This window comes from Rousettus aegyptiacus, unplaced genomic scaffold (genome assembly GCF_014176215.1).
Source record: "Rousettus aegyptiacus isolate mRouAeg1 unplaced genomic scaffold, mRouAeg1.p scaffold_m13_p_5, whole genome shotgun sequence".
NCBI classification, from domain to species: domain Eukaryota; kingdom Metazoa; phylum Chordata; class Mammalia; order Chiroptera; family Pteropodidae; genus Rousettus; species Rousettus aegyptiacus.
The window spans coordinates 21,924,454-21,951,147 of NW_023416308.1; the positions used below are offsets into that span (position 1 = coordinate 21,924,454).

Consider the following 26,694-nt stretch of genomic DNA (forward strand, 5'->3'; position numbering starts at 1 on the left):
GACTGACTCCCATCTCCTGCCCCTGGGCTGTGGTGTCCATGGCAACCATTGTGGGCAGGAAGACCCGCCTCCGCACCGCCCTCCACCGGTGGAGCTGCCCACCCGCTCCGCCAAGCCTCGGTAAGCCCCAAGCCCCGGGCAGGGTTCCCTGGAAGGGCGCGAGAGGATTGTGAGGCCGGAAGGCCTGTGACCCGCCCAAGCTGGGGTCTGTGACCCGAGCCCTAGCGCACTGTGGAGACTAGACAGGGGTCAGAGTATGCTGAGATCCTAAAGGGGCCGCTGCGGCGGAAAGTATTCTTGCGGGAATCTTGGCATGTGTGTCATGGCTGTGTCCTGCCAAGCCCTGGGGTGGTGTGAGGGGAGCTTCCCCATCCTCCCTCTGCTAGTGTTTCCAGACTCTTACTAGGGAGCCTGGAGTTGAGGTGTGAGGCTGGGGCACTGGGAAGATGCCCTGATGGCCCACTGACCTGCCAGCACTTGGCTGGAGTAGTGAGGGTGGCCCATCAACATGAAAGGTTGGACTCCCTGGTGTTAGATGAAGAAGGAAGTAAAAGCGATCAGGAGGGCAAGGACTCCTAGACAGGCACAGACGATTCTTATGAAAGCAGGGAGTTGGAAACCTTCCTTTGACTTGAGAATATTGCTTGCCCTCCAAGGCCTTCGTTTTTTGATGTTTGGAGAGTAGGGCTTGTGATCCCACATTTTGCCGTTGCAAGCAGGCTTTCACAGAGGAAGACACAAAACAAAGATGCATTCATTTGCACTCGGGTACCTTGCAGTTCTTAGCATTACAATGGGCTTCCTTAACCAAGGGAGAAATGAGGGGCTAATATTTTTATATCCATTTGGTTTTGACACTTCCCTCACAATGCAGTTCTATGAGTAGGAAGGAAGCAGTAAGCCGAGTTAACTATAAAGAATTCTAGTCTAAGGCCATGCCGGAACTAAGCCGGAAGCTTAAGCAGGGTCGGACCTGGTTAGTGCGAGGATGGGAGACCACCTAGGAAGACCAGGTGCTGTAGACATGAAAAATAAAGGGACTGTAAGCTGACAAGGTCCTTGCAATCTGTGAGGTCAACCAAGGGTTGCTTAACATAAAAATAAATTCTACAAGCAAACTTACTGTTTTAAAAAATTTTGAATCTTAGCAGTACAGTGACATTTTAAACAACACAGCAGCATCTTAAATAATCTGACTCCCCCCTAAATAATACTAATTTAATCACTAACATTTTAGGAACAAGGCTCATTTTAATGAACTTGTAGCTATATAGTTTTTTTTTCACATTTTCAATTTGCTACAGTAATAGCACTGGATATTCCAAAATACTGGTTTTTTTTGTTTGTTTTTTTTTAATGGACTGAAATTATGCATATATTTGTAATAAAAGGCAATTTTGGCCTTTCAGGTCATAGGTCAGCATATTTTTCTGTAAATGGTCAGATGATAAGCTTTGCAGTCATCCCGTCTCTGGGAACTACTCTAGAGAAAGTGGCCATGTGCAAAATATAAATGAACAGGCGTGGCTGTTTTCCAATAAACCTATGGACACTGAAATTGGAATTTAATATGATTTGTACATGTCATGGAATCTTAATTTTTTTTTTTTTTTAAGCATTTAACAACTGTAAAACCACTCAGTTTGGGAGCCATAGGACATCGGGCAGCACGGGCTATAGTTTGCAGACTCCTGTTCTAGGTGTTCCTATTCAGACTTCAGCAATGCCAGAGCCCATCTGTTGTGTCCTCCCACTCTGGGCAATTGTGTGTGGCTTGCTCTAGGAGTATGTGAGAACCTGGCCACCAAAAATGATTCCTGTTTCATCCTCAGGCAAGAAGAGCACCTGCTGAGGCTTTTTGGAAACACAAGGAAGTCAGTTATGCAGAATGTTGTCCTGGGAACCCCAAGTTATAAAATAATCATGTGAAAGTCACTATCTGTGATCGGAGTCCAGCAGGGCAAGGTAAGGGCATGTGAATTTTTTTTTTTTTTAGACTTTAGCATGTTGTTACTATGCTTCCATTATTAGGTAAAATAATACATTCGTTCCCTGCCCACTTTTAAAATTCACTTTCTGCTTCGGTTTGCTCCTGGCATAAAAAGTCTTAAGAGTTTTGGATTGGAGAAGCAAAGTTTTTGGTGTGTCTGTGTGTTTCATCTTTGTCAAAACTTGGAGGTGTACAAGGCAGAGGTCTCTGGGCTACTCTAGAGGGTCTTGGCTTATTGACTAGTGGTAACTCAAACTGAGAAAGATGGCTCTTTTCCTATTTAGAGTACTTCTGACACTTAATTTGGATCTCATGACCGAATTGTTGTTTACCTCAGTTGGAACCCGTTTTTAAATTTTGAAGTATGTTTGGAAATGCAGATATTGGTGAGTGGGGCAGACCAGGCAGGAGGTCAGTCAATGCTTTGCATTCTTTTCTGCTCAGTTGTATATTTCCTGTGTCCTTGTGTCCCCCTCAGTGGTATCTGTGATGATCAAGTAGGGGGTCTAGAGGCTTCAAAGAGTGCTCTTCAAGCTTCACCACAGGAAACTTTAAAAAATATTAATGCTAGGCCCACTCCTAGAAGTTCTGATTTAATTGGCCCTCAGGGGGAGGAGAAGGCATAGGCATTTTTATTATCTGTCTTGTTTGCAGCAAGACTGGCAACTTCCTTCCAGATGCCCTTTTTCTTAAGGCCACGTGGTCACTTTTTGGGGGAGGAGGGGCAGGCAAACATCTTGATATGTATGATTTTCTGAATCTGAGATGTGCTTAAATATATTTTTCTGTTGCTGTTATTGTGTTTGGTGGGAAAAGTTTATGAATAACTGGTTTCGTGCCTTCTGCTTGGCTTCTAGAAAATACCTGTGCCTTAAAGAGAGTCACGGGAGAGCTGAGTCACGAAAGAGTTCTTCATCTGAGAGAGAGAGAGAGTGTGTGTAAGGGGAGTGGGGAGTGTTTCTAGTCGTTTTAAGCAGTTTCATTAGAAAGATATTATTAAGTACCTGTTATGAGCAAGCCACTATGCTAGAAGCTGAATGTATGTTTTTTCATTTAGCTTTCTCAACCATATATTGAAATAGTTGGGTGAGGATACTGGCTTGGCCATTTGCTCAAAGCCTCAGGTAATGGAGCTAGGATTCAAACCCACGCCAACCTGATTGTAAAGCCTAATAGTCTTGTCACTATTGACACTCTGCCCAGATCATAATTATTTGGCATCATCGGGGAGGAATTTTAAATAAAGTTAAAATCTTTTTTCCCTTAAGTCACAGATGACTCTTCCAGGAAACATGAAAGGATAGACATGTCTATAGTTTGAGAGAGGCCTCTTGGAAAGAATTGTATGAGCTACCCTCGGGTGAAGTAGTCTTGATACATAATCTAATCACAATCATAGAGGCTGCCAATTAAGAACTTAAGATATGTAGGCATTGTGCTAAGCCCTCAACCTGCATTATTTCATCCTCAATCCCTATAAAACAGATGTGGCACTATCCAGGTGGCAGCTGACGATACTGAGATTTCAAGAGGACACAAGAGCAGTCAAGACATGTACTTCCTACTTAGAAGTCCAGTGGAGAAAATTCCAAGAAGTCCACTATTGGATGACTTTTCCTTCTTGGAAAACAAGCCCACAAATGAAGTAGCTTCTCCAGCAGGGTAAAGGCTGCACTTGGCACAGCCCTGTTTAAACCGTTTTTGCGTAAGTTCAGCTCTTGCAAGTTTTTCCACTTGCTGTTTAGTGAGATGCACCCTGGTTTACTGGAGCACAGTGTCCTATTTGTGGCCTCTGCTTTCCTGCTGCCAGCTCCTGTTTGGAACTGAAGGTGACCTTTGTCCCACATGCCACCAGTCCTCCCCACGTGGCAGAACATTCTGTAACTGCAGCATATGCTGGGTTTCTCCTCCCAGCTTTAGCAAGAGCCAGCAGACCCTAAATGGGAATGGAGCTGTTTTTGTTTTTGTTTTTCCCCAAGACCCAAGACATAGGAATATTCCTTCAATGGCATTTGCCAAATCTTTTCCAGGGAGAGAAGCCAGGTGTTCTTTATTTGTAGCGATCACCTGAACCCATTCACCGGGGACTTGTTCCAGAAGCTGTTTCTCAAAACAACCAACATCTTATATGCAGTTAATTTTCAGCATGTTGTAGGAGGGCCAACATTTTGTACTGCTTACAACTTGGACTTCAGATACCTTGTGGCTTAGATGTCTTCAGAGTTTTGAAGTAAAGTAAGTTGCGGGATTAAAAGGTGGAAAATGACCTACTAACACTTTGGTGTTGGATCATTACCCACTTTGCCTGGGTTATTACCGCTCTCTTTGGTGCCTTGAAGGTTAAGTGTGCTCAGGATATTTTTAAACGTCAGGGGCCAGTTAATCTAAAAGTGACATTTGCAGTCATGGCAGGGAGCAGCTAGCCACAGCTAGCCGGCTTAGATTCAAGCCCTCCGCAAACAAGGAACCTGGAAAACTAATCCTGAAAGCACAGTTGAGAGGACATGGGAAAAGAAAAGGTGGAGAGAGGAGTGGTAAGTGGGCTCGCCCCTCCCTGGGATCACTGACTCAATGCCAGCATTCAAGTGAGTGGGAATTCAGTGCATAGTGAGAACAGGCCCTGTACAGATGAGTGCATCCAGGGGTTCCAGGAGGACAGCAATTCCTGTTCTGTCTGGGAGAAGCTGATCTGAAGAGCTCAGTGTAACACAGATGAAGAAAGGTCTTTCTTTGCTTCTATAAATGGTTATGTTTCTGGGAATCCCCGTGCAAACTCTCATCAGTTCCGCACATCAGAATGGTTTAGGTGTTAGGTTTTAGGTTTTCCTAGAAGACAGTTCTGTGATTTTTTTTTTTTTTTTTTTTGCTCCAAAACTTCTGTCTTAAGGAAAAGTGTTCTGTTTCTTATAGAAGTCTAATCTCTCACTTAAAAATCAAAAAGCAGTTTACAGCCATGCCACCCTGAACAAGCCTGATCCTGTCTGACCTCGGAAGCTAAGCAGGGTCGAGCCTGCTCAGTACTTGGATGGGAGACCACCTAGGAAGATCAGGTGCTGTAGGCATAAAATATAAGGGGTTGTAAGCTGACAAGGTCCTTGAAATCTGTGAGGTCAACCAAGGGTTGCCTCACCTAAAATAAATAAGTAAATACAAATAATGAAAAAGCAGACTCTAAGAGTAAAGCATTTAGAGTGGTCCTGTGTGCTAGAAAGACACGATTTTCTTTAATTTTTAAAAAACATATTACAAAGTAAAGACTGAAGCAGCACAAAGGAAAATGGGGCATCTTGCACCATCCTTCTGTCTGTCCTTCCTCTTGGAGTGAGCTGCTGTGCACAGTTTAGTATAAAACATCCCAGACCTTGTTGCCTGGAGACCTTTTATTCTTTGCATTTACCTGGTATATAATTACATCTCTCACACTGATCATTATTATAATTTTAACATAAATGGGCTTTCCCATGGGCAGAATGACCCACCGCCCAGATTTGCCCAGGACTGAGGGGAGTTCCCAGGAAGAGGGTCTTTCCATTTAAAAACTGAAAGGTATAGATGTTGTGTTATGTTTTCCTTCAAACAGTGTCTTAGAAGATCTTTACAAGACATGATTTCTTTACTGACCTCTCCAAGTCTGAAGTGGAAAGACCCAGCCGATACTAGTCCAGGTGATCAGAGGTGCAAACATGCCCAGTCTGTGACGATTGAGGTGCTTGGGGAAAGCATTTTATGTTTATGCAAAGGAGTATATTTGCTTCTGCTCAGGTATTGTGTAAACTCCCTCCTACTTTGATCACCTTTAGATCTGAGATAAAAAGAGTATTACATGAGACACTTCATCTTTATGAGGAAATAAACATTTTAACCTTTTGAAATGAGGTATCCTCAAAATTGTATTCCTGAGAAACTTTGGGATCCCTTATTCTAAAGCTTCTTCCGAATTTTGACTCAGGGGTCCTTACTTCAGAGGAGAGTGCATTGTGCGTCTGTATCTGGGGAAGCCTTTAAGCATGGTCAGAAATCTTGTATTTTATCTGCTAACTTCATGCACATAACACATTCTAGTCTAATCGCCCACAACAATAAGATCATTACTGTAGAGTTAAGATAGTCTTCCAGGAAGCTATGCTGTGTTCCTTTTTTCTAGGGATCCAGGACTCCTTGTACTGGACAGTCCAGGTGAGCACAGCAGGAAACTTGAAGTCTCAATTAGTTGGCATGCACCAGGTGATTATACACTAGGAAACTCAGGGGTTGGGGGCAGATGGGGGCATTATTTACTCTATTCTACATACCAGGAAACTAGAATTCAGAGAATTTCTGTGACAGGCTCAGGTTAATCAGGTGAAAAACAGCAGAGTCTCCACCCAGGTCAGCCTCACACCTGAAGTGCTAGTCTCAGCCTCTCTCTGCTCCAGCACACCTTGTACTTTCACCTGTGCTGGGGTCCTGGGAGACACCCACACTCTTCACTTAGCCTGGGGTTTTATGTCACTCCAGTTGAACTCACCGAAGCTCTACTGTTTCAAGTTAAACCATCGGTGAGAGTGACATGAAAAAAACAACCCTGAACATTCCCCTTTCTATCTGGAAATAAATGAGTCATGGGCTCTACTGGTAACTAGAATAATTTGTTGGTGGAAAACACCCCCCTTAGCAGGCTCTCCCTACTTATTCTAAGGAAGGCTGTGGTCTCTGATTGTCACACTTCCAACAAAGTGGTGCCATTGGGACTTTCCTGTTTGGAACAATAACCCATGCAAGGTGGGGAAGGGCCTCCAACACTCTTCCTCTACCTTCCTGCCCGGGTACCTTTGCCTGGCTGAACCACACTCCTGTCTCAGCAGAAGCATCCTACTCTGAGAAAGCGTTCTCTCACTTTTCAGACCAAGGCAGCGTCCCCAGTTCCATGTACAGCACAGGCTTCTCCTTTGGGGCGATTCTTCTGGCTGTGCCCTTAATGCTTATCTGTGCTCTTACATGGTGAGATAGAAATTGCTCGTGGGCAGTGCCGTCCCTGTACTATCTGTTCCATGTCTCCAGCAGCGAGCACCGTGCCTTGCAGGTGCCTAGGAAATACCCACTGACAGATGGGTGAATGGATGAAGAAGACTGATTCCCAGCACAGAAGGAGCAGAAGGGAAGGAGGATGGAATTCCATCTGCAAAGGTGGCAGGGGCCCAGGGCCTTGGGTGTGGGCCTTGGGTGTGTGGGACAGTCCACTTTAACAGTTTCCTCAGGGATGATTCGATTGAGACATTTTAGAGGGTAGCCAGTTAATCAGTTGAATCAACAACCTGCTATTACACTTCCACCTATTACAAATCTAGGCTTTGGAGTCAGGCAGAGCAGGCTTGCATTCCATGCACCTCCAGTCTGTGTGACTGTGGGCAAGTCACTCCCCCTTCTCTGGGCATTGTTTTTTCATGCCTGATCTGTGAAATGGGGGTAATAATAATAATAATACTCTGAAATGGATAAGAATAATACTTTCCTTGTAGGGCTGCTGTGAGGAGTAAACGAGATTCTGGATGCAAAACATTTGTTATAATGGAAGGTGTTGTTTTATTGGTATAAGGCTCTTTAATTAGTGTTTGTAGTTCCAGAGTGACAGAGAGCATAGTCTCTTAGAAGTGGGGTTTGCAGTTCTCTCTGAGCATTTGTCTTCTGGGGTAAGAAAATGACATTTTGGAGTATACAAGGGTATATGCCTTCTCAACTCTTACAGTTTGCAGGGAGATATACCTCCCTCACTGTCATTTGAAGATTGTCATATCTTCAGATACAAAAGTATTAAAGAAAAATGTTATTTTTCACAATAGAACCAATTTGCTAATCGCTGCTCCTTAGTACCTTTGGCAGAGTGCTCATGTTTAGCCAGCAGTTATTAACTCATGGTGCCAAGAGCTAATTCTGCTTGAGATGTCCTGCCGCCTAGCAAGCCGGTGAACTATTCCCCCTGCAAAGCCCCAGAAGAGATGTATTCTCTTAGCTCTCCCTCCTACCCATCTCCATCCCTGTAACGAGTTCTCTTTGAACTGCCTTCCAGATGTGGCTTTTCCTAATTCTGGGATTCTAACAGCTAGGTCTTGATTTGAAAAGCTTTTTCTGTATTTGGGCAGAACTCTCCTGTCCTCCCCCAAAATCTATCCCAGGAGAAGAACCCCAAGTCTAGAGAAGTAGTTCTGTCATTATTTCTTAGTTGTGCTTTTGTTCTTTAGGAGTGGACATGGAGTTAAAAACAAGCCCATGGCTCTACAAAACCAAACAGAATACCCTGACAGTCACTTCTCAGGTCTGCTGTCTTGGGACCTTTCTCAGGGTTTGTGCACATAGAACAGGGAAGCATGAGGATGAGGAATGGTGGGCTTCCAAGTGAGGCCACGTGGGTCCTAAATGTGTGAACTTAGAGAGTGACAGGGCCTGTTTCCTCACCTCACCATAAAAAGAGTGAGAAGTGGTACGTATTGCAGAGGGTTTCAGGGACAAGTTGAGTTGACGCATGTGAAGCTTGTAACATGGTGTCTCAAGCGAAGCTAATGACACAGAAAAACACTACCTATGTTTTATTGGGGATCACTTTCTATTCCCTACAGCACTCCTAACATTTTCTTCTCTTCCTTAACCCCTATGTTGGCATTTAAAAAGTCTTCCCTATAAATAGCATAAAAAGTGACACCCCCTACCCGCATCCCACCCCCCTGCCACAAAAACGGAGTCCTTGGGAATGTCCCCATTGGAAAAGGGAACGGATGAAAAGTTAGTTCAGGCTGGCTCATGCTGAAGCCCCTGAGGTTTCTCCCCTTTGGGAAAGTGCCTGCCCTGCTTTGCCCCTCTCGAGCAGCTCATGGCTGGATCCCTGAAAAGCTAAAGTGAGTCCTGGGACTCTCCCTGATGTGGGGAGCTGAGCTGGGTGATCCTTAGGGAGTGGCCCTTATGCCTGACACACTGGTGCCCGTTAACCAAATATATATAAGTCCATGCCTAGGACAGGACCTGCCGGAGCCAGCCGGCTAAAGTCGATCAGTACCTGAAAGAGGAGGGTGAAGCCTAAGAAAAAAGAAGACAGGAAAGAACTTTGGGGAGGGCATACAGTCATTGCTGTCTCACTGCTGCAGCCCCAAGTTTATTTAGCACAGCCTTTATATAAGTTTTTGGATACAATAGCAAAGCATAAGGTATATCATTTGAAGGCTGACATTCACACAAGATCATAAAACATCCTTGTTATCTGGGTTGTAAAACATCCCCTTATCTTAAAAGGATTTCTTTAGGAGGCAAACCTCCCCTCCAGGGTCAGTGATGTTTAACTTAACCATTTGCTTCCTTTAACCATTGATAACATAGTCTCAGAAGTTGCTTTATGGCTCCAAGCAGTCTCAGCAACTGCTTTATGGCTCCCAAACTACGTCACACCTTCAGTGCCTAGTAATGGCTCCTGACAAGGACCCTTACAGCAGAATCACACTCCTAGTCGCCTGCCTCTTTCCATTTTGACGCACCAAGAAGGGGAAGGTTGTGTTTAGTGACTAAATGGATCTTGGTTGATCCTCCCAATAATTCTGAGGAGGAGGAGGCTGGGTATTTTTCAGAAGGGGACACTGAGGTTCAGAGACGGGATGTGACTTACTGAGATAACACTCTCTGGATGGCAGAGCATCACGGTGGGCGAGATGATGATCGCTAATGGCAGTCACTAAGATGAGCTGCACCAGCACCCCACGTGGGTGATCACATCAAACTCTCGACAGCTCTATCTTGTAAGTACATCCTACTTTGCAGATGAGCCACTTGGGGCTCAGAGAGGGTATTGAATTTGCCCAAGGTTCACCCTGTGAACCCAGGTCAGTTTCTAGGGCACCAAGCGAGATGCCCAAGGACAGTGGATTTTGCTGTGAATGATGCCTCAGTAGGGGAGGGGCACTGGCTTGAAGCTGGGACTTTGGTGCTGAGTGTGGCCATGCTGCTAATTTCATGTGTGACCTCTGGCCTCTGTTCATCTATGAAACAAAGACACCAGACTTGCAAATTATTCCCTGCCCCTTAGGTTACAGGTTGGAGCAGGTAGCTTTTTGGGAAACACTGTGACCAGTGATACCCCTGGCCCATTAGGCCAGAATAATACCCTGTCAGCCTCATGTGGTTGTTCTTATTACTTTAATTATCTGTGAATTTGCAAAAGGACATTGCGCTGTTGCCTACCAGCAGGAGGGTCCTTCACCACAGCTCTTCCTCCTGATACTTTTGCTTCTCTTCCCAACTTGGCCAAACCCAGGCTCTGCTGAGACTCACCCTCTCCTCCAGGCAGGTGTCTGACAAAGATGACCTTATAGGAATAGGAGGCTTCCTCAATCTGGTTTCCCTGTCTATACGGGGCTCTCATGACTATGGGAGTGTTTAAAACATACTCTAGAGACACAGGGTTGAGCAAGTGGGTGATTGCATGAGCAGAAAAGTAGGCCTAAGTACAGGAATGTGGCAAGCCGAAGGGAGGTGGTCCGGTGGGCTGGCAAATCCCTAATAGCGTGGACAGTCTCTTAAGTACCAGAGCTTGAGGCCAGACAAGGGCTGAGTGAGGACCATTGGGAACGGTTTCTAATTACAGGTGACAAATAAGGGCATGTATTGCACAGATGCCTTGGGAGAAAACTTATATGTGTTGGAGCACTGGCTGACCAAACTCCTCCCCCATGACCTGATGCACACTACCAGCCTCCCACTGAAAGGTGATACTCCACAGGCCTGGTTCCCTTAGTCACTCTGTGGGCACGTATCAGACCCACATGAGAATGGAGCTGGTGGCTGTGTCCTCAGTGACGGTAAGTGGCAGCAAGCTCTCAGGAGTTCATCTTGGTAGGAGAAAAAGTCTGAGTGTGAAACAGGATTGCTGGTTGAATGCTGACATTCTTCCCTCGCTCTCTTAAAGACCTTGATAGGTAGGATATGGGCAGGGGGAGCTGGAAAACAAAGCCCTCGTTTGGCTGCTGGCCAGGACTTGTTGGAGCGGAGTGGTGTTCTGCATTCATTATGGCCAGGGCCATGATTGCCCTGGTATCCAGCAGCTGTTGCTTGGGTTCATTTTGCAAGAAATAAAAATAGTGTTGACTGGTGCTTAGTTTTCTGGTCAGCTGCGTTATTTCAGTGAAGGGCTACCGCTTGGCATGGCATGGTTCACAGAGGTTCATTGGAAGGACCCTGGCTTTTCCTGCCCATGGAACAAACCACATGCACAGTGCTCCTTGCCTACTGTGCGCGTCTGGCATTGTTAGTTTGCATGTCACTATGCTGTTCCATCATCTTCCATGTACACAGCCAGCTGTCTGGTTTGAGGATCGTATCCATGTGCTCGTGGTAACGCCCTCCTTTTTTTGGAATTAATTATATCCAGTTTTGGTGGTGAGGCAGTGGGGAAGGTATGGTTGCTGGGCCTGCTTTTGAGCGAAGTCAAGGTACCGAGCTTTCCCGAGCCACAGTTTACCAAACTGTGAAATGGTACTAAAATAATGACAATAGCAATAATATCCATTAGTTGTTTTGAGGATTGGAAGCTTGAAGGCCCTCTATAATCTTGATGGTTTATGTATCCGTAAATGCTGTATATGTTTATACGTCATCCGAAGAGTAACTGTGAGTCAGGAAACAGAGGCTCAGACGTTTCTTTGGAAGCTTTCTCAAACCGTTCCCCCATTTGTCTCTGTGTACTTACTTGAGAAAGTTCTTGTGTGGTAGTCTTGGTGTTCCGTGTCATTACTCTGAAAAGGGAAAGACCCTGAGGTTTTTCGTGGAGTTACCTCTTGCAAGGTAGATTTGGGGTGTTAGATCCACTGGCCTCTATCAGAATAACAAGGATTTGCAGAGTGAGAGAGGGCCCACACTGGGGACAAATGCTCGTCACTCTGTTCATTAGAGCTTCCAGTGTAGAGAGTGACACCTTCACCCACCATTTCGTGTCCATCTTGCCCATTTGCCTGGCAGCTCAACCCCTCTCCACGCGCCACCTCTCCGTCCTTCCACCCACTGTCCTAGTCAACCATCCTTTCCCCTAGCCAGCCAGGATTTCATAAGCAAGTTCCCAAAGAGCTTGCATAATACAAATCTTGCATATTTTGATTGGTATTCCAGTGGAACTCAATGTAAAAAAAATCATTCTCAGGGTTCCTAGGTCCCACATTATTGTAGCATATTTCTGCCTTGCTGGGACAGAGGGATGCCCAGCATTTCAATTTTATGCACTCATTGTTTCTTATATCTCACAATTTCAAATGTGCGCATTTAAAATGTGCCTAAAATTGGTCACATTGGTATAAGGTGTCCTGCTTGGCACTCAACTGCATGGAGACACCCAGCTTGTTCCCCGGGCATTCCTGATATAGTTTCAGAAATTAGACCCTAAAATCGAACTTCTAGCTCACCTTAAGCCATCAGTCGGTGCTCAGTGTATGTGCATGGATTTATCATTCATTCGCTAAACAGCTTTTAAGCACCTACAATGTACTAAGCGCCAAGCTGGGCACAAAAATCCAGAAATGAATGACAGCTGGTTCGTGTCCTTAAGGGCCTTCGGAGTTGGCTGCGTGGGCTAGTGAACAGGCCATTTCCACACTGTGTTGTTAGTATCACCACGGTGGAGTCTGTACCTGCCGGCTAACTCAGCCCAGGAGGCCTAGGCAGAGAGCTCAGTGAGAGCCAGCTGCAGAGATGTGAAAGTGCTGGGCCTGTGTATGGCCAGCAGAGGGTGTGAGAGGCAAGTGGCCCTTCTACCTGGCATGCCTTCCTGCCTGGAGAAGATGTAGGACTCTAATCTATTGGAGCTTCTGGGGAAGCCAGAATAGCCTTTGCAATATTTTTGATGATGCCATTTGCCAATTACTAGTTTAAATTTTTCCCGAGGGCATGTGTGAGCCAGCAATTTCAGGACTCTGACTTTTCTTGCTGATGCTTTTTAAACCTTTCTTAAAGACTTACTATGTACAAAAGATGAGCAAGAAATATACCCTTTCTCCAGAAGCTCCCACCTCACCATATAAAAGTAGGAGGGAGGGAGCAGGTGTAGGACTTAAGAAGAGTGGCTCTCACTAAGGGCACTTTTGCTTCCCAGGGACGTTTGGCAATGTTTGGAGACATTTTTGGCTGTCACAACTGAGGGGAGTGTGCTACTGGCATCTAGTGGGTATTGGCTAGAGATGCTGCTCAACATCTCACAGTACACAGGACAGTCTCCTACCACAAAGAAGTCTCCAGCCCAAAATGTCAGTAGTGCTGTGGCTGAGAAACCTTGGCATAAGAGCAAGGCTTGGGCATCAGAAAGTTGGAGTGGTGCTATGAACACATGTGTCCATGTATTTTTTTTTTTTTGTCCCTGTTTTTGGTTCATTTGGAATATACCTAGGAGTGAAATTAATAAGTCATATTCTATGTTCAAATTTTTGAGGAACCACCAGACTTTTCTACAGCAGCTGTATCATTTTACATCCCCACCAGTATTGTATAAGAGGTCATTTTCTCTACATCCTCACCAACACTTACTCTCTCTCTTTCTCTGTCTGTCTCTGTCTGTCTGTCTCTCTGTTGCCCTCTCTCCCTGTCTCTCTCCTTTCTTCCCTCCCTCTCTCACTGATTATTGCCATCCTAGTGGCCCGAAGTGATATATTGTTTTGATTCACATGTCCATAATGATTAGGATGTTGAGCCCCTTTTCATGAGCTATTGGCCATTTGTATATCTTCTTTGTTGAAATATCTATTCAAGTCCTTTACTTATTTAAAAATTGGATTGTTTTTGTCTTTTTGTTGTTAAATAGTAAGAGTTCTTTATATATTTTGGATACTAGGCCCGTACTGGATAATTGGTTTATAAAAATTTTCTCCCATTCTATATGTTGGCTTTTTACTTTTTTGATACCCTTGTGATGTACAAAAGTTTTTCATTTTGATGAGTTCAATATATATTTTTTCTTCTGTTACCCGTGCTTTTGATGTCATATCTAAGAATCCACTTCCAAATCTAAGATCATGAAGCTTTACCCCTGTTTTCTTCAAAGAGATCTGTGTTTTTAGCTCTTGTATTTAGGTTGTCGATCCATTTTGAATTAACTTTTGTATAAGATATGAGTTAGGAGTCCAACTTCATTTTTTTTTTTTAACATGGGCAGATCAGTTGTCTCAGAACCATATGCTTAAGAGACTGTTCTTTCCTCATTAAATGATCTTGATACTTTGTCAAAAAGCAATTGGCTGTAGGTGTATAGGTTTATTTTTAAACTCTCAATTCTATTCCATTGGTCTATATGCCTATCTTTATGCCAGTACCACTGTTTTGACTGTATGTAGTTTTGTAGTAAATTTTGAAATTGGAAGTGTGAGTCCTCCAACTTTGTTCTTTTTAAAGATTGTTTTGGCTATTTGGTGTAATTCCCGTAAGAATCTATATATTTTTGGGGGTAGTATGGCATCTTAACAGCAGTATATCATGAGATGCCTTTCCATTTATTTAGGTCTTTAATTTCTTTCAGCAATGTTTGGTAATTTTCAATGTATAGGTGTTTCACTCCCTTGCTTAATTTGTTCTTAGGTATTTTATTCTTTTGGATGCTATTATAAATGGAATTGTTTTCTTACTTTCCATTTTGGATTGTTCATCTTGATGTATAGAAACACAATGGTGGGTTTTTTGTGTGTTGACCTTATATCCTACAACTTTGCTTAATTTGTTTATTACCTCTGTTAGGTTTCTTTTGTTGTTGGTTCTCTAGGATTTTCTATATAAAGGATCATGTCATCTGAGAATAAAAGTAGTTTTGTCTTTTCTGATTTGGATGCCTTTTATTTCTTTTTGTCTAATTCCTCTGGTTAGAACAGTGTTGAATAGCAATGGTGAAAGTGGGCTCCCTTGTCTTATTCCTGATCTTAGGGAGAAAGCAGTCTTTCACTATTGAGTGTATACTAACTGTGAGTTTTTATAAATGTGCATTATTACATAGAAATTTCTTTCTGTTCCTAGTTTTCTGAGTGTTTTAATCGTGAAAGGGTGCTGGATTTTGTCAAATGTTTTTTCTCTGTCAATTGAAATGATTTTTTTTCTTTTGTTCTATTCATGTGATTTATTTCATTGAATTACCCTCAACTAACATTTCTTTAAAAGGAAACTTGATGACCTTAAAAGAAAAAACCATCTGATACTGTGTATTACCTAGAAAATACCTTTAACAACATTTCAGCAAACTCTGTGGCCCAAAGTGTGTACAATGTGCACTGTGTAAGTTCTGAGAAATCTTGAGAACTGTTCCTCTTCCCTTAGGAACATTGTGTTGAAACCAAAAGAGAAAAAAACCTTTTAGATACTAAACTGGTATGCTTAAGCTTTGTGATCCTGCTTTTTTAATGCTTCTAGGATATGATTATGACAAATTAGTTTAGAAATTTCAGCATGTTCAGGTTGTGTTTTTGTTTATTTGCTTTTTAACAGTATTTCTTTTAAATAACAATCTACTCATTAATAGGGTAGAGTTAGTGTGGTGGGAAGAGGCATGGGTTAGAAATCAGAATATCTGGATTCATTTATTTAACAAAATTCTTAAACTTGCACTTTATACCAGGCACTATTCTAGACCCTGGAATAAAACAGCCTCCCCTTGGTCTTGTTGAGTTTTCATTCTAGTTTAAGCATACCTCACGTCAGGTGTACTAGCGCAATGAAGAAAATAAGGCGAGGTGCCCTTCCTCCTTCCAGGACCATGATGACGATTATGATAATAATACAGTGATGATGGTGATGAAGATGATGATGACAGAAGCAATAGCCTCCTTATATGTACAAATTCGAATATAACGAAGAGTCTTTCTTTTAGATAACAGCTTTATTCACACACCGTACCATTCACTCATGTTAAGTGTACAATTCAGCGGTGTTTAGTGTATTCATAGAGTTGTACAACCATCACCACAATCAATTTTAGAACATTCTCAACACTCCAAACAGATACCTTGTACCCTTTTGCTCTGACGGGCCTTAGCCAACTACTAATCTTCTATCTCAATGAATTTGTCAATTCTGGGCATAGCATCTACATGAACTCTTTGTGACTGGCTTCTTTCACTCAGCATAGTGTTTTTGAGATTCATACGTGTAACATGTATCAGTGTGTCATTCTTTTTTATGGCTTTATAATATTCCATTATATGGATTTGCCACATTTTATCCATTCATCAGTTAATGGGCATTTGGATTGCTTCTATTTTTTGGATATTTGGATGCCGTAACAGAGTCCTTTAACAGACATTTCATTTAGATCTTTCTCACATGCATGTTTATGATTTACAATGAGCATGCATTAGTATACGTAAATTAGAGATGAGAAACTGAGATTCAAAGGAGTTAAAGAATTTGTCCAAGACCAAAGCACATTATATAGGCAGAGCCAAGAGGAGAACCCCTTCTCTACTCTCTGTCCAATGTTTCTCCCCTCTGGCTCTCTTGGCTAAATACATAGAATCTCAACTGCCTCTCTCCCGCTCCTTTAAGAGAGAAATAACTCAGTTACATAGTCACTAAATCGCCTCTTTTTTTCTCCCTACAGGTTTTTGAATGATCCTGGTTTTTTTATCTTGTCTGGTTTTCTCTTACCTCACCTTTTCCTTGTTAAAAATCTGGGGGGAAATGACGGACTTAAAGGCTGTCACAAAGGATAAATCAGAGGCAAACTTCGTCCCGAGTCAGGAGCCCTTTCCAGCCTCCGACAGCTCAGAAGAGCCACTGCAGAAAAATGGCGACAGTAGCTCTCTGCCAGAGACTCCTAACCAGGCTGAGCTGGCCTCTCACAAAGATCCCAAAGACGCTTGTCAGCAAAGAACTTCCAAACCACCCCTATATCGGAATCCCCCAAGAAACTCTGTTTCCTCCAGTGATGACTCCCCAGCCAATGGAACAGGGACCCAAGGCCTCGAGGCTTTGGATACCAGTGGTCTGTCCTTACCAGCCAGGTCCCAGGGCCAACGAACCAGACCCCTCTCTGCAGAAGATAAGAAGCAGGCGCACATCAAGAGGCAGCTGATGACCAACTTCATCCTGGGCTCCTTCGATGACAACTCATCTGATGAGGACCCTGTCCCTGGCTCGTTTGGAGACTCTTCCCGCAGGGGCAGCCGGGCCAGCTCAGGAGCCCAGTCCCTGGAGGCTGCTCTGACATCAGGCGACTCCGAGACCCCTGCCCCCACTATAAGGTAATGTGCCTTTTGTCCTTGTAACCAGGAGGGAGGAGCAACATTAGGGTAGGGTCTCACCCTTTTCTGCACAGTCAAGCCATCCACTGATGCCAACACTTTTGGAGTGGCTATTTGAAAGGCAAGAGACATTACCCTTCCCTTCTTTCCTTTTCTCTTTTCAAAATCGTTTATTGAGTATCTATTGTGTGTACAGGGTCCATTGCCAGGGGAAGATGTACACTCTTGTACAAGATCCCTAATTGAGGAAGATGACCTTGCATGTAACTAACTTAAGCCAAATGAGCTAAGGCCTGCATGAGCCACAAGGGATGATGGGAGCATGGAGAGTGGGATGGTTTCCTAGCCTCCTAAAGAGACATTTATTTGTTTGTTTGTTCGTTCGTTGTTCATTCATTCATGCATTCAACAGGTAGATAACAACTGAAAAGTGTGCCTTCCCTCAGTGATGTCTAAAGAGCAGAAGCTCAAATACCGTAACCATATTTGTCAGTTTGATTGTTGGAAACAAATACCTATAGGTCCGTTACAGGTGGGACTATCCCAGGTGTGTAGGAGGTGGCTTTTTTGTTTGTTATCAGGTTTGCCACCTCCACTCCCAAATTACACATGGAATACTGTAGATCCAGGAAAAAAATAAAGAAACTTGGGAAACATAAGAGAAAACAGAGAGCAGAAAAGAGGCACCAACCACAACTTTGCCAGCCACGGAGAACTCTGCTCCCTTCCAGTGTTCTTTCCTCCTTCCAGTTTGTCTTCCCTGGGGGTAGAATCTTGTCGGCGATTCCTTTAAGCAGCTTTTGTGCTCACTTGACCAAAACGAAAAACCTGGAGAAGGAGACACGCTCTTCCATCTATTTCCTTACTGGAAGCAGGAGATAGAGAAACACACACACACACACACACACACACACACACACACACACACACACACGGGTTCCCTATGCTGATGATCTTCAGGGAAGACTATTTTGAGCTTCTTGAAGGGTTAATGGAAGAGAAGGCTTCAGGGTCTGGAACAAAGAGCACAGTCTTTGGAGTAAGAACCCAGAGATGGGTTTAGTCCTTGGCTAAACTTTACCTCTTCCAGTCTCTTTCATCTTTGAAATGTTGAGGGGATTAAATAGGATAATGTTTGTAAAGTATGCATAGTTTGGTACACAGTAGGTGCTTAAAGCAGTAGATACCTCCCCAGCGCTTTTCCTGGGCTTGTCCTTTGGCCACCAGCACACACCACTCTAATTTACTTAGAGCTTCCTCATCCCTCTTCTACCTACAAATTGTATAAATTGCCCAGTTATCCCTTCTAACAATGGTACAAGGCTAGTAGCAGATCCCCATTTTACAAAAGAGAAAACCAAGGCTCAGAGAGGTGAAGTAGCAGAGCCAAGTTTGAAGGCCATACCCGTTAGACTGCAGAACCCAGGTTCCACTATGCCTTAGTGTGCCCTCTCCAGTAATCTCCAACATTCTTTCCCTTCCATACCCCATTCTTTCCCTCAATGTGGCAATTTCAGCAGGGGATTAGAGAAAACCAGTTTATTGAACCAATTCACCGAAACTGGTGAACATCAGAGATTGTTAGAAGTGGATGTCCGGTCAGGGATTGCTAACTGGTATCTATCTAAGAAGGATGGTAAGATCCTTTTATCACAATAGTTTCAGCAGGAAACAAGATAGATAGTCCTAGCTCTGAGATGGGAAATGTACAAATAAATAAGCAAGCTGATAACATAGTTTCCAAGCGTGTCCAATGCCAAGAAGGAAACAGTACAGGAGAGGGAATATCTAAGGGGATCTATTTTAGAAAGATGAGGTCAGGTGAGGGAAGAGCACTTGGAAGGGGCAACTTTCAAACTAGACCCAAGCAATTTTCTGCCATGATGGAATGTTCTAGAATGAAATATTCTAGAACTCTGCTGTCCAATATGGCGGTCACTAGTCACATGTGATTATTGAGATTGAATTGTGGCTGGTGTGACTGAAGAACTGAATTAAAAATTTTTAATTAAATTAAAACTAAGGTCTCATGTGGCTGCTGGTTACTGTATTAATGCAGACCCAGCCCTAATGGGTAAGGAGGAACCAACTGTGAATTATTTCTGCTGGTGCTGATTAAGAATTTATCAAGCCAATATGTCATTATTATTATTATTCTCATCTCAGAAAGTTGTAAGGAGTAAATGAACTACTATTTCTAAGGTACTTAGCAAGAGAATAAAGCCCTCAATAAAACATTAAAAATATGGATGGGAGGCGGTTAGTCTCCCAACTTTCTACTCACTGTCTTCCACCACCACTTTGAGAGGTTTGGTGTTTTGGGCTTAAACCACAGCTTAGTTAAGCTGGTGAATTTATGAAAGCAAGAGATATTTAACTGAGGGCCTGTCTGCATTGTTGTGAGCTGAATATTTAGTGAATTTTCTGCCCGTGTATCTTCATTGCATAGAAACTTAGCATACAACTTAGGTAAATCATTTATTGTACCTTGTCCCAGCAAAGGGGGGGTGGGTGGACAGAGGTATCTCTTTCTATAAACCGGAGGCGCCAAACATTGAGATGGGGTAGTGGGAGATACAAAGGGCGGTGAAGGGCACAGAGAGGACCTCTGTGCTTTGTGACCTCGGGTGGGTTCCTTACCCTCTCTCAGCCTCCAGTGCCTCATCTGTAGCATGAGGAGGCTGGCCCAGCCCCTTGAGGTGTGACCACTGGCCACAAAACTCACTATACACACAATTCTTTTGTCCCCAAGTCAATGTGTTTTTCAAAGTTGGGAATTCAGAATTTTCGCATCCGGGGCAACTCGGGTAGTTCTGCTGGTGCCTCCCAAGATACTGGCATTTCTGTGAGGAACATTTCCAGCCCCCAGAGTCCCATGTGGATGTATCTTTGGGGAGTCAAGGCTTAGATGCTTGTTCTAGTGCTGCTGCCTTTGAGGCTTGGCTACATGAAAAAAATGACTTCAAAACCTGTGTGTTCCAGCCAGTTTCAAACAATACATCAAAATGAGGCTGAGCGTTTTGTTTTCCTGTTGTAGAGTTTTCAGCTTTGGTGTTTTGGCACCTTTGGGGACCTCAGTAACAGTTTCCTGTTGACCCTTCTGCTCACACCCCAATAAAAACTTCCAGAGTGTTGCTTTGTGGAGGGCCACTGCCTCGCTGCTTCTCTTATACAGGGTGGTGACACCTTTTCCTGGGGTCCCTCAGGTCAAATGCTCAGGTCAGTTTTGGATGTGAGTTACTGAATGCCAGGTGAGCAGGCTGCTGTGCTGCCTGCAACTCGTTGGAACATTGAGGAAACGAATCCTGATGTAAGAAAGCAAACATGATGACAAAAACTCCCTATAGTTCCAGAAAGTTCCCTTTATTAGCGTCATGTTTTTCCCTGATAAGCTGCTCAATAGTCTGGATCCCCAGGCAAATCTCCTAATCTTTTGGGCCCAGTTTCTACAAAACAGAAGAGAGGTTTGGGCTAGTCCTTTCAGCCCTGTACTAACTCCTCTTCTATTTGTCAGATATAAAACAGGCTTGGGGAGTTTATTTCAGGGCTTTGCTCTCACTCTCATGGAAAGCAAAGCAAAGAAGGGATGTATGTCTGTGGATCTTTCCTGCTTCCTATAGTTTCCTGCTTCCTTGTAGTTACCTCAGTTACCGCTTGGCCTCTGTGCCACCCTGAAGGTCACCCTGGCCTCTTCTTGCCATGTACCACCTGGGAGAGTGGCTAGGCCAGGGATAGAAAATGCTCATGTTTAATGTTGTGGTTTGGGAGGAAGTTCTTTCTGAAGCCATCTGTAAAGGGGCCTTTTTCTTCTTCCTGTGCTCTCCCATCCCAGAATACTCACAATTGCAGCTTCATTCTGGGCCTTTGCACTTGCTATGAACTCTGAACTGGAATGCTCCCTTTTCCCCTTCATGCCCTAGACTTGCCTCCAGGGCCTGCTCCACAGCATGTGACCTATGCAGTTACCCAGGGCCTGACGTACCTGGTTGTGTGCTCAACTGTCGCCCTCTTGAGATTCTTAATAACTTTTGAACAAGGGGCTCCCCTTTTTATACTGAGCCCCGTAAATTCTGTAACTGGTCCTGCCTCCACCTCCAGCTCTTGGCCCACCAAAGTCATCCCCTCTGAGGCTTTCCCTGCCCCACTACCTTTAAAGTATTCCCCTCATGCCCCCAGTTTCTTGATCCATCACTTTTGATGTGTTGTTTTCACAATACTTAATCACCCCTTGAGAAGATGTCTTTAATTTCCTTATTCGTTTACTTGGCTCTTACCTGTCTCCTGCTCTGGACTGTAGGCTCCATGAAAACAGGGCCACGTTTATGGGGTCTCCACTTTTTCCTGCTACCTAGTGTGGGCTCATGGCAGACTTTGGATAAATATTTGCCAAATGCATGAATGAAATGAGCAACCCGGACAGGCCAAAGACAAAATTCTGTGTTTCTGGGTCAGGCGAAACACTTGATGAATGAGTCTGAAAATGTATAGGCGAAATGGATGAGTGAATGAACAAATGAGTAGGCATTTTGTTGTTGCTCTATGTCAGCAATAGAATTTTTGTTTTCATAAAATTCTTTTTGCATACATCTTGTGACTTAATAGACTAGTTCTGGGGTTAAACTATTTTGAATGTTTCTTCTGCCTTTAATACAGTTGTATAATCTCCCTGTTCCCTTCCATTTTCCCACCTGATAAGAGCTGGCTAAGATAATAGATCCAATGGCTTTGTGCTATCTGTTCAGCCCTCGTCCCCACCAGCCACCGTTCTCTTCCCTTTTGGGTTCATCTCAGGCCAGGGGGTAGGTAGGGCTTGGCCTTTTCTTGGACTTGGAAACAGTTTCCGCAGGTTAGAATTCCCATGCAACCCTTAGAAATAGAGCTGATGAGAACATGACATAATGTGGCAAAACAGATGCTCACATACTAAGAAATGAAGGTTACAGGGTTATCTTCTTTTGTTTAATGAGCAGCAGTGTGTTTAGGGCATAATGGGCCTGGGGTAAGATACCAGAGCTGCCCCTTACAAGCTTGTTACCCTAATAGTTTTGCCCTATGGGGTGCGTGTGTGGACTGAAGTGGGGTGGGACAGGTTCAGGATTCCATGACTCAGTCCTGAAATTTAAAGTTATGAAACTCAAGTTTATAAATTGATGGTGAACTCATTTAGCAGAAAACTTGCCTGGAATAGTTGTGAAGTTATTCATAATCTTTATATATTCCATTTTTGTGTGAATTTACTACTGAAATGTTAACATGAAAATGTGTAACATAAAGCTAACCCTACCCCCCAAAATTCCTTGGGAGTTTTGGATAAGGGATTGTGGACCTGTATGTAACATGATTAGAACATTCCTGGCACATAGTAAGCACAAAAAATGTTTGTCCTTAATGTGTGGATGTGGCTAGGAGACTGGAGGAGTGTCTCCAAATAATTAATAACCATTGTCTTTATGAGGCACAATTATAAATAATTTAAGTTTTATTCTGTGTTTTCTAATCTTCTGCTGTAAATTTTGTTATAACAGGTTTTAACAATATGTAATAATAAAACATTGTTAAAAAACACTGGGGGGGGGGAAGCGAACCAGTCATCTCACTTCCTAGATAAGAAGCTGAGAGGTTCAGGGGTCTGTCTGAGGTCTCCCAGCAAAATCACCATAGACCCAGAGTGCCATTTGAACGCAGACCTTCAGCAGATACAGATTAGAAAGTGTTCTATGGGGGGAAAAAAAGTGGTCTGTGAACTCCCAGTGTTGATGTTGCCAGCTGATCTGGGCTCCAACAAAGGCACCTCCATTGTCTTTCTAACTTATTCTTTCCATTAGTGGGAAGAGTTAGGAGACAGGGCAATTTATTGGGAACCATTCAGCTGTGTGATCTCGGGGACATTACCTACCTTCTCTTGGCTGGACTGGATGCTCCAAGGTCATTTGTGGCTCTTACAGTCTCTGCTTACATTTATTTGTATGTGAATAGATAGCTGAGGGGCTAGGAGATGGAGGAAGAGAGTGGCTAGAAAATTGGAAAAAGCTTATTAATTTAACTATTTTCTTTTGGCAGACGGTTTGGGTTCCAGGCAAGTTTAAGGACAAGTTAAGAGATGAAATGGTCAAGGAGAGAAACTGAGGTTTGTCCCCTCCATTCATTCTCTTGGGAACATTTACTGCAACCCTGGGTACCAGGCACTGTAGTTGGTACTATAAATATGTAGATGGTGAGACCCGGCCCCTTCCCTTGGGGAGGCCCGAGTAGGGGTCCGAGAAGCCACAAGCCAAGAGCATTTTCTTTCGTAGAGAGAATGGTGGAGCAGATAATTGCAGTCATGCTGGAGGCTGGCAGCTGAGGATTGGCCTGCTGACTCCTACACTCAGCCATCACGTGACCTGGGCCTAAGCTGTCTGTAATGAGGCCACACTGGTATCTACCTCACAGGGCCAGTGTCATCATTAATTGAGTTGCTATGAGCACAGCAATAGTAGTGTCTACCCTGCAGTCACTGTCATTAAGTGCAAACAAAGCACAGTGCCATAAAAGAGGCCCAGGACTCACAGTCAGATGTGTCTGGGTTCACATCTCAGAGCAGTCCCATGACCTTGCTGAGCTGCAATTTCCTTCTCTACTGAAGCAGGATAATATAGTGCCTACCTCGGAGCATGTTGAGAGCACATGGGATGAAGTGCCTGGAGTAGACGGCCCCTGGTTGCTATTTGTTGAATGGGCATCCCTCTGAGTTGTCGCCTGTGGCCATGTCTTTCCTCAAACTCCTCCAGACATGTACTTTTAAGGTATGGTAGTTTGTGTTCACAGAGGAGGAAGAGGGATTTATACAAGGATAAAATATAAACTAGCACACAGTCACTGGCTCTTTTTCCTGCCATTTCCTAAACTGCTCACTTCCACTCTGAGAGTGTTGAATTTAAGAGAGCTTTAGCAACACAGACCTCAGATTCTGGGAAGGCAAGTGAAGGTCTCTGAGGAGGGGGCCTTGACTGGGAGTGAAAGCACACTAGAAAGCAAACGAACACCTGGGACCTTGTATCGCCCTCCCTGTCCCCAGTAGCATCACGGGTAGGCTTGCGGTGGGTGCTTCCCCAGTCCCTTCCTGTTCATGGTCACCATCTGCACCTTTTTCTTATCAGCTCTGAGTAGTGAGCAGGTCATAACACTTTAAATTGTCTATAAATATTTTTATTTGTCCCTAAATGGAATGCCATAGGTTGTTCTATAATGTGTTATTTATTTATTCATATGTTAATTTACGAGGCTAGCAAAAACCCCATTTTCAAATCTTTAAGCCCCCAAGATATTTTATGGGAACCTGGGATAAAAAGGATCCCTGTCTTTTTATTGTTCTGTTTGTGGAATGGATATTGAGGTTTGGGGGAAGGTTGGCTATTAAATTGATACAGGGTGCGGAGTGACTAAACATTCTTATTTTTCCCCTTCCCCTTAATCATCAGCATCCTGTTTTAGAAAAATCATTAACTCCTCTTAATGTACTTAATGTAACATTTTCCCCATCATATATTGAAAGGGATTATTTTATTCTTTTAATGAAAGTGATGTGAGAGAGGTCAACAGGGCAGGAGTCCAAAGATGGACCTGACCTGGATCTCTGGTGACCAGGTTCTTGTCTTAAGCTGTGGAAAAGAATTCAAGGACAGGACAAACAGCCAGCAGGACATTTTATTAAAGCAAAAGTACTCACTTAAAAGAAAAGTGAAGGCAAACTCTGAGAGTCACCCTAGCTGTTTGGATTACAGGCTTTTGTTTTCTTAGGGTGGGAGTGGAAATGTGAGACTGGCAATGTAGGTGATGTTCCAATTAGCCAAAGCTGAACAAAGGACAAGGGAAGGGCTGTGGAGCCTTATCCTGGAGGAAGGGGGCGCCCAAGGCCATCTATCTTGTTTCCCAGGCCTTGGCTTGTTTCTCTGGCCTGAGTCTCAGGCTGCCAATCAAAACTTGGAGAGGGCTGAGTAAGGGACTAAGAAAAATTCTGGAGCCCTGTGGGAAATTTCCCTCGGCTAACCTGCCTCAAACAGAAGAGGAAGTGGAGAGAAGGGGTTTGCTCAAGGTCACACAGCAAGTAGGGACGGGCCCAGGTCAGTCACTGCTCAGGTCTTTCCACCGTGTTGCTAGTCACTTGCACGTGGATTTTCTTATTAATCTTGTGTGTGTTGTCATTGACCTAGGTTTTCCCTCTGCAATACCAACAGGTTAAATTTAGCCTCTGATAAGTCTGAGGAGAAGAGTTTATAGCACAAGACTACATGTACAGCCAAGTTTGAATTATTTCATTGAAAATCACAAATAATGACGTTTGCATAAAAGTGGTGTTATCCTCATCTTTTATTCCCTAATAATGCAGGCAGAAAAATCCCAAGTCGTCATCATTCTGATGACATGAAAGATCAACCATCTAAGTGAAATCCCTTTCATGAGAGCCCTGGGTAAAGCTAGGTGTGTTAGCATGTCTCTAAGGCTGTATTAGCAGAGAAATTAAAGGTTATATCCACACAGTGTTCAACAAGTGTTGGGGTTTTGTTAACAGAGAATAAAAATCTAGAGCAATGCAAGTAAACTGGTGGGAATTCTCTCCTGCATGATCCTGACTTTACGATTTTAATTGCTTTTTTTTTTTTTTCTATTTTGAGGTAGTTACATTTAAATTTTTGTCATTTGGGGGATGAATACTTTATTGGTTTTCGTTTGAAATTTTTAAAAAATCAGCTTAAGGAGGCTTTCTGTTTTTGGAGGGAATGAATATAGTCACAAAGAACCTTCTAGGAACTCTGAAGAACTAAGAAATTTGTTTACCTCTTTTATTTTAATTTTTAAACTTATTATTGGAGCATTGTTTAATATGCTGTTAGAGCACAGCTAACCGGTGCCCTCAGGCAGGGCTGTTTATACTGTTCCAGGGGAAAGTCGCTGTTCCTGTTCTGGCCTCTTAGATGGTGCCCCCTTGGAGGTGTGGCCCTGCTGTGCCTTTTGAAGGGAATCATTTGTAAACATTTACATTATTTTTTTGTTTGCTGTAAAGTAGGCTACAATTTATTTTTGCAATGTTTTCTAGGCAGTGTTTTGTATCTTTTTTATTTATTACAACTGTTTGGAGAAGCATTTATTTATTCTAACTAGAATCAGTTTGCTCGGGTTTAGGTCACTGCTCTGTCACTTTGGGCAACATACGTCTCTAGGTCACTGTACGTCGCCAGGTCATACTGTTCCTTATTTGCATTATAGGGGAAAAAAATAAGATTGCTGGGAGGATTAAATGAGATAAAGGCATAAAAGAGCACTCGGTAAATGTTAGTCTCCCCAGAATAGCTTTTTAGGGTCACAGGTTGTGTGTGGGGTCGTTTCCTGTCTAGGAGGCCCTCACTTTAGTAGGGGACTTAGGTGGTTCAAAGTATGTGCTAGAAGCTCACTGGGGGAAGAGGACATGGAGCAAACATGTCCCTGGAAGCAGAGGTGAAAGAAGGAATA

The 26,694-nt window shown here is 43.5% G+C and overlaps 1 protein-coding gene and 1 pseudogene across 8 annotated transcripts in view; both read left to right on the forward strand.

Annotated features, from left to right (window-relative positions):
* The first annotated feature begins 27 nt into the window (after positions 1 to 27).
* The window catches only part of ACACB (acetyl-CoA carboxylase beta), a 104,263-nt gene continuing 77,596 nt past the window's right edge, over positions 28 to 26,694 (forward strand). For 2 of the 8 annotated variants that reach the window (XM_036220357.1, XM_036220364.1), the window contains exons 1-2: positions 10,124 to 10,806; positions 16,563 to 17,205. In XM_036220357.1, coding sequence (XP_036076250.1) covers positions 16,571 to 17,205 — 635 coding nt within the window. In that variant the 5' untranslated portion in view covers positions 10,124 to 10,806; positions 16,563 to 16,570. Of the gene's footprint in view, positions 121 to 1,832; positions 1,966 to 3,475; positions 4,226 to 4,265; positions 4,525 to 5,570; positions 5,656 to 5,727; positions 5,753 to 10,123; positions 10,807 to 16,562; positions 17,206 to 26,694 lie in introns of those variants that run through there. The other 6 variants (XM_036220361.1, XM_036220358.1, XM_036220362.1 and 3 more) reach the window with 6 other exon arrangements.
* LOC118603408 lies at positions 4,934 to 5,052 on the forward strand (annotated as a pseudogene).